At 39.0% G+C, this 13,368-nt stretch overlaps 1 protein-coding gene across 1 annotated transcript in view; it reads left to right on the top strand.

Moving 5' to 3' along the window:
• Positions 1 to 236: 236 nt before the first annotated feature.
• LOC100888548 (receptor-type tyrosine-protein phosphatase beta) overlaps positions 237 to 13,368 on the top strand; it is a 43,870-nt gene continuing 30,738 nt past the window's right edge. Inside the window, exons 1-10 of the mRNA XM_011662455.2 lie at positions 237 to 550; positions 3,224 to 3,484; positions 3,755 to 4,045; positions 6,245 to 6,538; positions 7,641 to 7,901; positions 8,187 to 8,477; positions 9,492 to 9,785; positions 10,888 to 11,148; positions 11,429 to 11,719; positions 12,733 to 13,026. Of these exons, the coding sequence (XP_011660757.2) occupies positions 271 to 550; positions 3,224 to 3,484; positions 3,755 to 4,045; positions 6,245 to 6,538; positions 7,641 to 7,901; positions 8,187 to 8,477; positions 9,492 to 9,785; positions 10,888 to 11,148; positions 11,429 to 11,719; positions 12,733 to 13,026 (2,818 nt within the window). The 5' untranslated portion in view covers positions 237 to 270. The remainder of the gene's footprint in view (positions 551 to 3,223; positions 3,485 to 3,754; positions 4,046 to 6,244; positions 6,539 to 7,640; positions 7,902 to 8,186; positions 8,478 to 9,491; positions 9,786 to 10,887; positions 11,149 to 11,428; positions 11,720 to 12,732; positions 13,027 to 13,368) is intronic.

The raw sequence follows: 13,368 nt of genomic DNA, 5'->3' as shown, positions 1-13,368 counted from the left end.
AGGAAATATGATAGACAAGCCCAGTAAATTACGTCTTGACATTTTGTGTGAAAAAGTGCTATTATGACGGCATGCACTGATTTTTACCCCGACATATTATTTTACCTCTGACTTTTTTGTTGTACCTTTGAAATTATTACCACTGACATTATTTTGTTTCACTTATTTTTGCCTCTGACATTTTTACCTCTGATATTTTTACCTCTGACATTTTAACCTCTGACATTTTTACCTCTGACATTTTCACCCGGCACCACCAATCTAGAGCCCATGAGACTGTCTTTGGGCAGCATCTCCTCGTGTGCTGGTCAAGTGATCTATATCCCTTATGTCTCAAGTTTCGAATTCGTTGAAGTGACCTACAGTCCGGACCATGGCTTCACCAGCTCTCCAACTCACATCTACCCAACCACCACGAACCACACGAGGCCGGTTGAATTTACCTTCATCGGCATTCTGCCGGACACGTTTTACAACGTCACAGTGGTCACGGTCCTTAATTCGTCGCTCCATTCAAGGAGTAACCCCTCGCACATCTCTTTTAAAACAGGTTGGTACGATAGTAGCTAATGAATTGTTCCTTAGGTAAGACTTAAAGGAAACCTCACCTCACAGAATAAGTGGAAGTATTCTGAAAAAAATGAGATGTATTCTTGCCCTTAGATGTATTCTTGCCCTTAGATGTATATATATATATATATATATATTTAAGAAGATATTCTTTGCATGATTTTATGCCTTTTAGCAAGAAATATGGGCGCAGCCATCTTGAAAATGTGATGCACCATTTGTCCCTCGAAGAAGACCTAAAACCTGATTAATATAAGGCTTATATACAAGCACTAGCAGGACCCGCGGAAATCCGCGGGATTATAGAGGGGGGCGGGGGGTGTAAATAGATATATAGAGACTGTCTAAATTAAAACCACGAAGAACTTTATTTGCCATTCAGGCCATTAAAAAAAATATACATGTTTAACGTCCCCGCCCGCTTCCTTTTTGGGGGCCGCTCCCCAATTTTTTTTTTTTTTAAATTTGTTTAATTTTTTTTTTTTTTTCGAAAGGGAAAAAACAGCGTCCCCGCCCGCTTCCTTTTTGGGGGCTGCCTCCCATTTTTTTTTTGTTGAAATTTTTTGAAATTTTTTGAAAGAAAACAAACATGAAAAGCACTGCTAAAATTTATTTTCTGATTTAAAAAAAATTTTTTTTTAAATGTCGGCCGCCATCTTGAAAAATAGCCCGAATGTCAGGGAAAACGTACGGAGCGGCCATTTTGAAAGAAAAAAAAAAAAAAGGGCCTCCTCCTTCTCATTTTTCGAAAAAGCAGGACGCTAAACATGTTTTTTTTTAATTTGGCCTTATATAAAAAAACAAAAAACGATACAACTGTACCGGTAGTTATTCTTTAAGCCACTGGAACTGCGTTGAGTTTCGTAGTGTGGTGTACCGGCTACGCAGAAATTAGGCTGCGTATTAATGGGAAAATAGTCCCTGCGTAGGTTATGCGTAGGCTGGCGTACAGGTTTGCTTATGGTTGCTTACTGTGTGGAAATTAGCTTTTACTGCTTTTTCGATCTGGCGTAGGGTAGCGTACTGTTGCGTAGGCATGTAGCGTAGTGTTGCGTAAAAAGGCATACTTTCTGCGTCAAGTTTCTACGCCGAAAGTAAGCAAAAAATATTACACATGTTGAATTGTTTTCGTTCATCTTGCGTACCCCTTTCCGTCCCTCAGCATATAATAACGTAGGCCAGCGTAGTTGGTACGCAACACTACGCAACTCTACGTATTGACCCCATGTCAATTAGTAACCCGCAAGTGTCACAAATAAAGTATTAAAAATATGCTCATCTGACCCTAATTAAACGCCTAAACCCCCCGATACACTCAACTCGCTGCGATCTGATCTCTCCCCCCCCCCCCAATTTGAAGAACGTAACCCCCGAGCTTTTGGAGGTTTATGGCCCCTTGAAACCCGTGGACCCCACGCCTATATTATATATACACTCAACTCAGGACCGCGGAAATCCAAGGGATTCTAGAGGGGGGCGCAGGCAAAAAATTAAGTTTTTCATTTCGGGGGCTCCATTTCAAACTTTTGGGAAATTTTCGGGGGCTACTTTTTCAACTTTTGCAGGGCTCTTTTTTCTGGGGCTACTTTTTCATTAATTCATAAAAGGATAGGCCTACACTTTGTTCAGATTTGTTTAGTAGGCTAAGGTTTCAGGCTTAATTCCTACTTCATAATTGCCTATTTATAAAAATAAAAAAATTCTAGTTCAATAACTCAGTTTTCAGGCATTGATTTGATGCAAGAACATAATAGACCCTAGATTGTGATTATTTCTGACCATGAATTTCGATAATCATTTTTCAAAGTAAAATTTTCACAAGAAAATCAGACAGTCGTTTAAAAACGTAGACATTAGTAATACTTTTACTAATTCTAAGCTCAGGTTTCGTAAATCTATTCACGAAACTATAATCGCGGCAATAATGATGCAAACCAACAGATAACAATTTCAAAGTGTCAAATCTCTTTGTACTCCTGCTTTCTTACCAGTCTGGTAAAAACAGAACATCTACCAATATGTCAGTACAACATCTAAAAGTACCTTTAGATCACAATTTTGCAATTTCAATACCCGGGAAATTTTAAAATATGTGGAAATTATTTGTAAAACTGTTCTCTCCCAGGCAGATAATGCAGAAAGAAACACTAAATTAATATGTAATTTGTTTAGGTGGATATGTCTGAATCAAAATAAAGCATTTTTTTTTCTTTCTGTGCACACATTAATTAGGTCTGATCTAAGATTTCACCAGGTTATTATCAAAATTCGGCGTTTGGTAACATGTAGGGTGAAACTAAAATAATGAAGGGAGACAAGAAAAGTGACCTCTATGAACAGGTGGTCTTTGTGAACAGGTTTCTTTGGTAAAGATTTCAATGAGAACCTATATTCATGGGAAATTAAAAATGTAGTGTTTTATGGACAGGTAATCTTTCTAGACAGCATGTTTGACTGAAGAAAGACCCCTGAGGGAAGACAAGAAAAAATGGCTTCTTTGATCAGATGGCCTTTACTCACAAGTTCCTTTAATTCATGTTTCAATGGGAAGCAAAACATGTGGTCTTTATACACTGGTGGGGTTGGTCTAGTAACAAATTATGTCGGTAACGTATGACTTTCCATCATTTTTCCTTTTGCTTCTTCGTTCTAGAATCTCCTGCAAATGGCAATGTTGCAGTTACTGCACTATCTGCAGATTCTTTTCAGTTCGGATGGTACCACAGCACGCAGGATTACAATTACATACGATTCAACCTGGATGACGAGAACAAGACTGCGTGCGAGAATGAAACCCTCTTTGCTCTTGGCAACGGCAGCGAGATTTCTAACATCACAGACCTCCAATCTGGTCAGAAATACAACGTCTTCATTGATCAGGATGGTGTGTGCGAAACCCTTCAGCAGTACACACGTAAGAGATAAGATTTAGACTAGAAAGTGTTGTGCATATAAAATGTCAGCAAATTTCATGAGATAATTAATCTGATAAGCTAAAGTAATATTCCCCCAATATAATTAAAACAAAAACTGCCATAACACAGATATTTTAAGATTGTATTTACATATGCATTTATTTATTTATTTATTTGTTATTATATATATATATTTTTTTATAGGGGGGATTCTTTAAATTTATGAATGTAATCATGCGTGAACGATTCCTCATATGATTATCCTTCAGGTCCGTTACCACCAGTCAACATAAAGACTACCAACAGACAACTGACCTCCCTCGTAATCGACTGGTACGACCCAGGCAACGAAACCATGTTTGACTGGTACTACGTCGCCTTTGAGAGAGCGAATGAACTTGGTAACTTTACGGAGGTGGGGTACCTCTATTCGAACATGACCTCGGTCTTCCTTGAAGGACTGATGCCGAGCACAGAGTACCTAATCGATGTGTCTACGGTCGTGGGCGAGGGAAATGCTCAGACTTTCAGCGACGGGGAATTGTTTTCTGCATACACAGGTAGGCTGATGTTCGTCCCGGCCCCCCCACTCAGGTTTGGAAATGACCGCATGCGTGTTGCCAAAATGTCCGGTAAAGGGGTACTTTTCGTGCGACAAAGTCCAGCCCGAGAAATGTAAAAAAAGGGGGTGTATTTGACTTTCACCCGGAGATTTCTTTAAAAAAGGGGTGTTTTTCTCTCATCTCTTTGTAATTAAAAAAGGGGGTTATAAAAAATCTTGAAGTTGAACATAGAAAAATTGATGAAATCCCGCGATCAGATTTCAGAAATTCCTGCTAGTTTTGAAAGCTCATTCAGGATTATTTCATTATGAAAAGTAAAAACATTGAGTCCCATGCACTCCCGTCCCAGTACAGGGGCAGTACGGACTTCTCAAAATCTGTGTGAGAGAGAGAGAGAGAGAGAGAGAGATAACAACAGAACGTACAGTCTGTACGGCGCGCTCATCATGCATATCGGGCTAGGCTCGGCATCAAGCCGGGGCATCAAGATGGGCTATTAGGCGTGGGCCCTGCCAAAATTGTCAAGATTGGGACGTCTTTGAGCAGGACCCACAGTCTCCTCGTTGTGGATATTGTGGCTGTCTACATGTGGCTCACAGGGTGGCACATTCAGGTGAGTAGTTTGCCCTATAGTTTGATCGCAATAATAACACTTTCAAACTCATTTTCCTACACCCATGAAAATGAATATGTGGGACTTAAATCTAGACCTAGTAGTATGTAGTTTTGTACTGTAGTGTAGGCTTCCGCTACCCTAATTCACACACAGCTGCATTAGTATTCCTGGCTGTGTATTAAAGGGATCGTTTAACAATGTTAAATCTGAGATGCAAGGCCCTTCATGTTATCAGTGTCTGTGATATGGTGTAATATTGAAGCCCTAAACAAAATTGTGCTTCAAAATGATCAAGAAGAAGAACTTGAACTTGAAGAAGTGCAAACCAGTAATGACAGCTTATCTGAGATGAGAGGGGGGGGGGGGGGGGGGTGTCTGCATGTCCTGAGATAGGGGGGTACATTGAGCAGCGTTCCGGATTTAGGGGGGTCTCCAAGGCAGGAAAAGCCCGTGAAAAGCCCGCGAAAGGGGGGGGTTCGGAAATGTTGGCAGTGCTCAGATAGGGGGTCTTTTCAAAAAGAGGGTACAAGCATACGCGTACCCTAAATAACACTGAGTGGGGGGGGGGGGCCGGGATGTTCGTTCAATCATGATAAATTGCTAAAGCAAGCATGTAACTGTACAAAATCAATGATAGTTTTTAGGGTTTCCCCCGAACTTTAGGAACTTAAAAATTAAGTATCGCAATTTTTTTTTGACCGTAAGATTTGATATGAACTCTTGGCAGGCTGCCAATACTACAGGGATGTAGGGCGTAGCTGACATACTTCTTCTCCAACAAACTCATTAATACTGTAACTGAACTGATTTTTTTTTCATTTACATCATCCTTGGTAAAGGTCGTCCGAGTGATTGTGTCCTCTTAAAACTTTAAGTAACGTATTGTGTTTAAATAATTTTGTTACATCTTGGGACGTATGACATAAATGGTTCTTAAGCTTTCTTAATTAAGTATAAGGCGATCTTTGACAAGTTTTATGGGTTTTCTTTTGCTGAAAAAATAATAAAAAGCGGACCCTCTACCATACCCTATTCTGATGGTTTGCCTACTTGGGTGCATTAAGGGGAAACCAATCGTTTTAGCAAGTTACCCTGAAGAAATGCAAAAAAAAACCTGGGATCCGTTCTGGTGAAATTTTCAAACGAAACCATACAAACAATGAAAACATGGTCGTAATAAGCAACGAATGATTGAATCAGTACTTACTTCTTTTATTGGAATGCTGAGTAAATCACCATTCATCATATCTCAAACTTGAAAACTGACATTTGGTGCGGTTGGGACACACAAGTCAATGTCCTGCAAAATGAAATTGGGCCAATCTTGCCTCAACTGAAACATTAATATTTGCGCAACAAAACTTAATCATAAATTTGTTGTACCTCTGCTATTATAACCTCGGAAATTATTTCCGCAGATATTTTTACCTCTGACATTTTAACCTCTGACATTTTGAGCTCTGACATTTTTACCTTTGAGATTTTTCGTCAGATATGTTTACTTCTGACATTTTTACCTCTAAAATGTTTACATCTGAAATTTTCACCTCTGATATTTTTACCTTGCACCACCAATCTAGTACCCTTTAGCCCTGCCAATCTGTCTTTGGGTAGCATCTCCTCTTGCGCTGGTCAAGTGACCTGGGATATCCCTGAAGGAAATTACGATTTCTTTGAAGTGACCTACAGTCCGGACCATGGCTTCACCGACTCTCCAGCCCACATCTACCGGAGCGACATCACCAAGAACCAAACCAGGGTTGAATTTTCCTTCATCGGCATTTATCCGGACACCCGTTACCACGTCACAGTGATCACGGTCTTTGGGGCCCTCGATGTGAGGAGTGAGCCGAGGAACATCGATTTCAGAACAGGTTAGTATGATAATAGCTAATAAATTGGTCCTTACGGGAAACCTCACCCCACAGAATAAGTCAAAGTATTCTGAAAAATGAGAAGTATTCATGCCATTAGATGTAAAAACAAATCCTTACGGAAGTGTACAAGAGATCTATACATACAGATATTCTTTTCATTAAATTGTGTTATGCCTTTTAGCATGACATGGGCGAAACAATCTTGAAAAAGTGACGCACCAATTTTCCCTCGGAGAAAACCTGAAGCCATTGGTCCCCCGATTGCTAAGCCTTAGTTAAAAGCATACTACTTCTTTCTTATCAGTCTGGTATAAACAGACCACCTACCAATATGTAAGTGCAACATCTAAATCTTCCTTTAGATTACACTTTTGCAATTTGAATCCCCGGGAAATTGTAAAATATGTGGAATATATTTGTTTGAACTGTTCTTTGTCAGGCAGAATATGTTGGATACTTAATCAATATGTAGTCAATTTGTTTAGGTGGTTATATCTGAATCAAAATAAATTATTTTGTTCTGCCATGACCATCTGTATTTAAAGAAAACCACATGAACAGGAAGATCACGATCCGTGTTTCCCTTAGACCGCCCGCATTTAAAGAACACTAACATTGTCTCCCTTTATCGGTCTCTGTATACAGGTTTCAATTTACTGCTAAGTACTTTTGAATGTAATTTTTGTCCAGTACTTTGTAGCTTTCACAGCTTTAGATGTATTTGATTAAGGGTTATCACTTGTCCAGTATAAGGACGAGTCCAGTGTATTTGATCAGTTAGTGTCCCAATAAGTTGCCAATTACTGAGGAGGTGCGAACACATTATTCTTTTTAATTCATATTAGGTCTTATCTAAGCTTTCACCAGGTTATAAACAAAACACAGCGTTTTATAAGATGTAGGGTGAAGCCTATATAATGAAGGAAGACAAGAAAAGTGACCTCTATGAACAGGTGGTCTTTAGGTACAGGTTCCATTGGTCCAGATTTCAATGGGAAGCCAAACGTGTAATCCTTATACACTGGTGGGTTTGCCTATAACAAATTATGTCAGTAACGTATGACTTTCCATCATTTTTCCTTTTGCTTCTTCGTTCTAGAATCTCCTGCAAATGGCAATGTTGCAGTTACTGCACTATCTGCGGATTCTTTTCAGTTCGGATGGTACCACAGCACGCAGGATTACAATTACATACGATTCAACCTGGATGACGAGAGCAAGACTGCGTGCGAGAATGAAACCCTCTTTGCTCTTGGCAACGGCAGCGAGATTTCTAACATCACAGACCTCCAATCTGGTCAGAAATACAACGTTTTCATTGATCAGGATGGTGTGTGCGAAACCCTTCAGCAGTACACACGTAAGAGATAAGATTTAGACTAGAAAGTGTTGTGCATATAAAATGTCAGCAGATTTCATGAGATAATTAATCTGATAAGCTAAAGTAATATTCCCCCAATATAATTAAAACAAAAACTGTTATAATACAGATATTTTAAGATTGTATTTACATATGCATTTATTTATTTATTTATTTGTTATTATATATATATATATATATATATTTTTTTTTTTTATAGGGGGGATTCTTTAAATTGATGAATGTAATCATGCGTGAACGATTCCTCATATGATTATCCTTCAGGTCCGTTACCACCAGTCAACATAAAGACTACCAACAGACAACTGACCTCCCTCGTAATCGACTGGTACGACCCAGGCAACGAAACCATGTTTGACTGGTACTACGTCGCCTTTGAGAGAGCGAATGAGCTTGGTAACTTTACGGAGGTGGGGTACCTCTATCCAAACATGACATCGGTCTTCCTTGAAGGACTGATGCCGAGCACAGAGTATCTAATCGATGTGTCTACGGTCGTGGGCGAGGGAAATGCCCAGACTTTCAGCGACGGGGAATTGTTTTCTGCATACACAGGTAGGCTGATGTTCGTTCAATCATGATAAATTGCTAAAGCAAGCATGTAACTGTACAAAACCAATGATGATTTTTAGGGTTTCCCCCGAACTTTAGGAACTTAAAAATTAAGTATTGCGATTTTTTTTTCGACCGTAAGATTTGATATGAACTCTTGGCAGGCTGCCAATACTACAGGGATGTAGGGCGTAGCTGACATACTTCTTCTCCAACAAACTCATTAATACTGTAACTGAACTGATTTTTTTTTCATTTACATCATCCTTGGTAAAGGTCGTCCGAGTGATTGTGTCCTCTTAAAACTTTAAGTAACGTATTGTGTTTAAATAATTTTGTTACATCTTGGGACGTATGACATAAATGGTTCTTAAGCTTTCTTAATTAAGTATAAGGCGATCTTTGACAAGTTTTATGGGTTTTCTTTTGCTGAAAAAATAATAAAAAGCGGACCCTCTACCATACCCTATTCTGATGGTTTGCCTACTTGGGTGCATTAAGGGGAAACCAATCGTTTTAGCAAGTTACCCTGAAGAAATGCAAAAAAAAACCTGGGATCCGTTCTGGTGAAATTTTCAAACGAAACCATACAAACAATGAAAACATGGTCGTAATAAGCAACGAATGATTGAATCAGTACTTACTTCTTTTATTGGAATGCTGAGTAAATCACCATTCATCATATCTCAAACTTGAAAACTGACATTTGGTGCGGTTGGGACACACAAGTCAATGTCCTGCAAAATGAAATTGGGCCAATCTTGCCTCAACTGAAACATTAATATTTGCGCAACAAAACTTAATCATAAATTTGTTGTACCTCTGCTATTATAACCTCGGAAATTATTTCCGCAGATATTTTTACCTCTGACATTTTAACCTCTGACATTTTGAGCTCTGACATTTTTACCTTTGAGATTTTTCGTCAGATATGTTTACTTCTGACATTTTTACCTCTAAAATGTTTACATCTGAAATTTTCACCTCTGATATTTTTACCTTGCACCACCAATCTAGTACCCTTTAGCCCTGCCAATCTGTCTTTGGGTAGCATCTCCTCTTGCGCTGGTCAAGTGACCTGGGATATCCCTGAAGGAAATTACGATTTCTTTGAAGTGACCTACAGTCCGGACCATGGCTTCACCGACTCTCCAGCCCACATCTACCGGAGCGACATCACCAAGAACCAAACCAGGGTTGAATTTTCCTTCATCGGCATTTATCCGGACACCCGTTACCACGTCACAGTGATCACGGTCTTTGGGGCCCTCGATGTGAGGAGTGAGCCGAGGAACATCGATTTCAGAACAGGTTAGTATGATAATAGCTAATAAATTGGTCCTTACGGGAAACCTCACCCCACAGAATAAGTCAAAGTATTCTGAAAAATGAGAAGTATTCATGCCATTAGATGTAAAAACAAATCCTTACGGAAGTGTACAAGAGATCTATACATACAGATATTCTTTTCATTAAATTGTGTTATGCCTTTTAGCATGACATGGGCGAAGCAATCTTGAAAAAGTGACGCACCAATTTTCCCTCGGAGGAAACCTGAAGCCATTGGTCCCCCGATTGCTAAGCCTTAGTTAAAAGCATACTACTTCTTTCTTATCAGTCTGGTATAAACAGACCACCTACCAATATGTAAGTGCAACATCTAAATCTACCTTTAGATTACAATTTTGCAATTTGAATCCCCGGGAAATTGTAAAATATGTGGAATATATTTGTTTGAACTGTTCTTTGTCAGGCAGAATATGTTGGATACTTAATCAATATGTAGTCAATTTGTTTAGGTGGTTATATCTGAATCAAAATAAATTATTTTGTTCTGCCATGACCATCTGTATTTAAAGAAAACCACATGAACAGGAAGATCACGATCCGTGTTTCCCTTAGACCGCCCGCATTTAAAGAACACTAACATTGTCTCCCTTTATCGGTCTCTGTATACAGGTTTCAATTTACTGCTAAGTACTTTTGAATGTAATTTTTGTCCAGTACTTTGTAGCTTTCACAGCTTTAGATGTATTTGATTAAGGGTTATCACTTGTCCAGTATAAGGACGAGTCCAGTGTATTTGATCAGTTAGTGTCCCAATAAGTTGCCAATTACTGAGGAGGTGCGAACACATTATTCTTTTTAATTCATATTAGGTCTTATCTAAGCTTTCACCAGGTTATAAACAAAACACAGCGTTTTATAAGATGTAGGGTGAAGCCTATATAATGAAGGAAGACAAGAAAAGTGACCTCTATGAACAGGTGGTCTTTAGGTACAGGTTCCATTGGTCCAGATTTCAATGGGAAGCCAAACGTGTAATCCTTATACACTGGTGGGTTTGCCTATAACAAATTATGTCAGTAACGTATGACTTTCCATCATTTTTCCTTTTGCTTCTTCGTTCTAGAATCTCCTGCAAATGGCAATGTTGCAGTTACTGCACTATCTGCAGATTCTTTTCAGTTCGGATGGTACCACAGCACGCAGGATTACAATTACATACGATTCAACCTGGATGACGAGAGCAAGACTGCGTGCGAGAATGAAACCCTCTTTGCTCTTGGCAACGGCAGCGAGATTTCTAACATCACAGACCTCCAATCTGGTCAGAAATACAACGTCTTCATTGATCAGGATGGTGTGTGCGAAACCCTTCAGCAGTACACACGTAAGAGATAAGATTTAGACTAGAAAGTGTTGTGCATATAAAATGTCAGCAAATTTCATGAGATAATTAATCTGATAAGCTAAAGTAATATTCCCCCAATATAATTAAAACAAAAACTGTTATAATACAGATATTTTAAGATTGTATTTACATATGCATTTATTTATTTATTTATTTGTTATTATATATATATTTATATATTTTTTTTTTTATAGGGGGGATTCTTTAAATTTATGAATGTAATCATGCGTGAACGATTCCTCATATGATTATCCTTCAGGTCCGTTACCACCAGTCAACATAAAGACTACCAACAGACAACTGACCTCCCTCGTAATCGACTGGTACGACCCAGGCAACGAAACCATGTTTGACTGGTACTACGTCGCCTTTGAGAGAGCGAATGAGCTTGGTAACTTTACGGAGGTGGGGTACCTCTATCCAAACATGACATCGGTCTTCCTTGAAGGACTAATGCCGAGCACAGAGTATCTAATCGATGTGTCTACAGTCGTGGGCGAGGGAAATGCCCAGACTTTCAGCGATGAGGAACTGTTTTCTGCATACACAGGTAGGCTGATGTTCGTTCAATCATGATAAATTGCTAAAGCAAGCATGTAACTGTACAAAACCAATAATAGTTTTTAGGGTTTCCCCCGAACTTTAGGAACTTAAAAATTAAGTATCGCGATTTTTTTTCGACCGTAAGATTTGATATGAACTCTTGGCAGGCTGCCAATACTACAGGGATGTAGGGCGTAGCTGACATACTTCTTCTCCAACAAACTCATTAATACTGTAACTGAACTGATTTTTTTTTCATTTACATCATCCTTGGTAAAGGTCGTCCGAGTGATTGTGTCCTCTTAAAACTTTAAGTAACGTATTGTGTTTAAATAATTTTGTTACATCTTGGGACGTATGACATAAATGGTTCTTACGCTTTCTTAATTAAGTATAAGGCGATCTTTGACAAGTTTTATGGGTTTTCTTTTGCTGAAAAAATAATAAAAAGCGGACCCTCTACCATACCCTATTCTGATGGTTTGCCTACTTGGGTGCATTAAGGGGAAACCAATCGTTTTAGCAAGTTACCCTGAAGAAATGCAAAAAAAAACCTGGGATCCGTTCTGGTGAAATTTTCAAACGAAACCATACAAACAATGAAAACATGGTCGTAATAAGCAACGAATGATTGAATCAGTACTTACTTCTTTTATTGGAATGCTGAGTAAATCACCATTCATCATATCTCAAACTTGAAAACTGACATGTGGTGCGGTTGGGACACACAAGTCAATGTCCTGCAAAATGAAATTTGGCCAATCTTGCCTCAACTGAAACATTAATATTTGCGCAACAAAACTTAATCATAAATTTGTTGTACCTCTGCTATTATTATCTCGGAAATTATTTCCGCAGATATTTTTACCTCTGACATTTTAACCTCTGACATTTTGAGCTCTGACATTTTTACCTTTGAGATTTTACGTCAGATATGTTTACTTCTGACATTTTTACCTCTAAAATGTTTACATCTGAAATTTTCACCTCTGATATTTTTACCTTGCACCACCAATCTAGTACCCTTTAGCCCTGCCAATCTGTCTTTGGGTAGCATCTCCTCTTGCGCTGGTCAAGTGACCTGGGATATCCCTGAAGGAAATTACGATTTCTTTGAAGTGACCTACAGTCCGGACCATGGCTTCACCGACTCTCCAGCCCACATCTACCGGAGCGACATCACCAAGAACCAAACCAGGGTTGAATTTTCCTTCATCGGCATTTATCCGGACACCCGTTACCACGTCACAGTGATCACGGTCTTTGGGGCCCTCGATGTGAGGAGTGAGCCGAGGAACATCGATTTCAGAACAGGTTAGTATGATAGTAGCTAATAAATTGGTCCTTCAGAGAAGACTTACGGGAAACCTCACCCCACAGAATAAGTCAAAGTATTCTGAAAAATGAGATGTATTCTTGCCATTAGATGTAAAAACAAATCCTTACGGAAGTGTACAAGAGATCTATACATTCAGATATTCTTTTCATTAAATTGTGTTATGCCTTTTAGCATGACATGGGCGAAGCAATCTTGAAAAAGTGACGCACCAATTTTCCCTCGGAGAAAACCTGAAGCCATTGGTCCCCGATTGCTAAGCCTTAGTTAAAAGCATACTACTTCTTTCTTATCAGTCTGGTATAAACAGACCACCTACC

The sequence above is a fragment of the Strongylocentrotus purpuratus genome, unplaced genomic scaffold (genome assembly GCF_000002235.5).
Source record: "Strongylocentrotus purpuratus isolate Spur 01 unplaced genomic scaffold, Spur_5.0 spur5_scaffold_14, whole genome shotgun sequence".
Classification (NCBI taxonomy): domain Eukaryota; kingdom Metazoa; phylum Echinodermata; class Echinoidea; order Camarodonta; family Strongylocentrotidae; genus Strongylocentrotus; species Strongylocentrotus purpuratus.
This window is presented reverse-complemented; position numbering and strand designations above follow the sequence as displayed.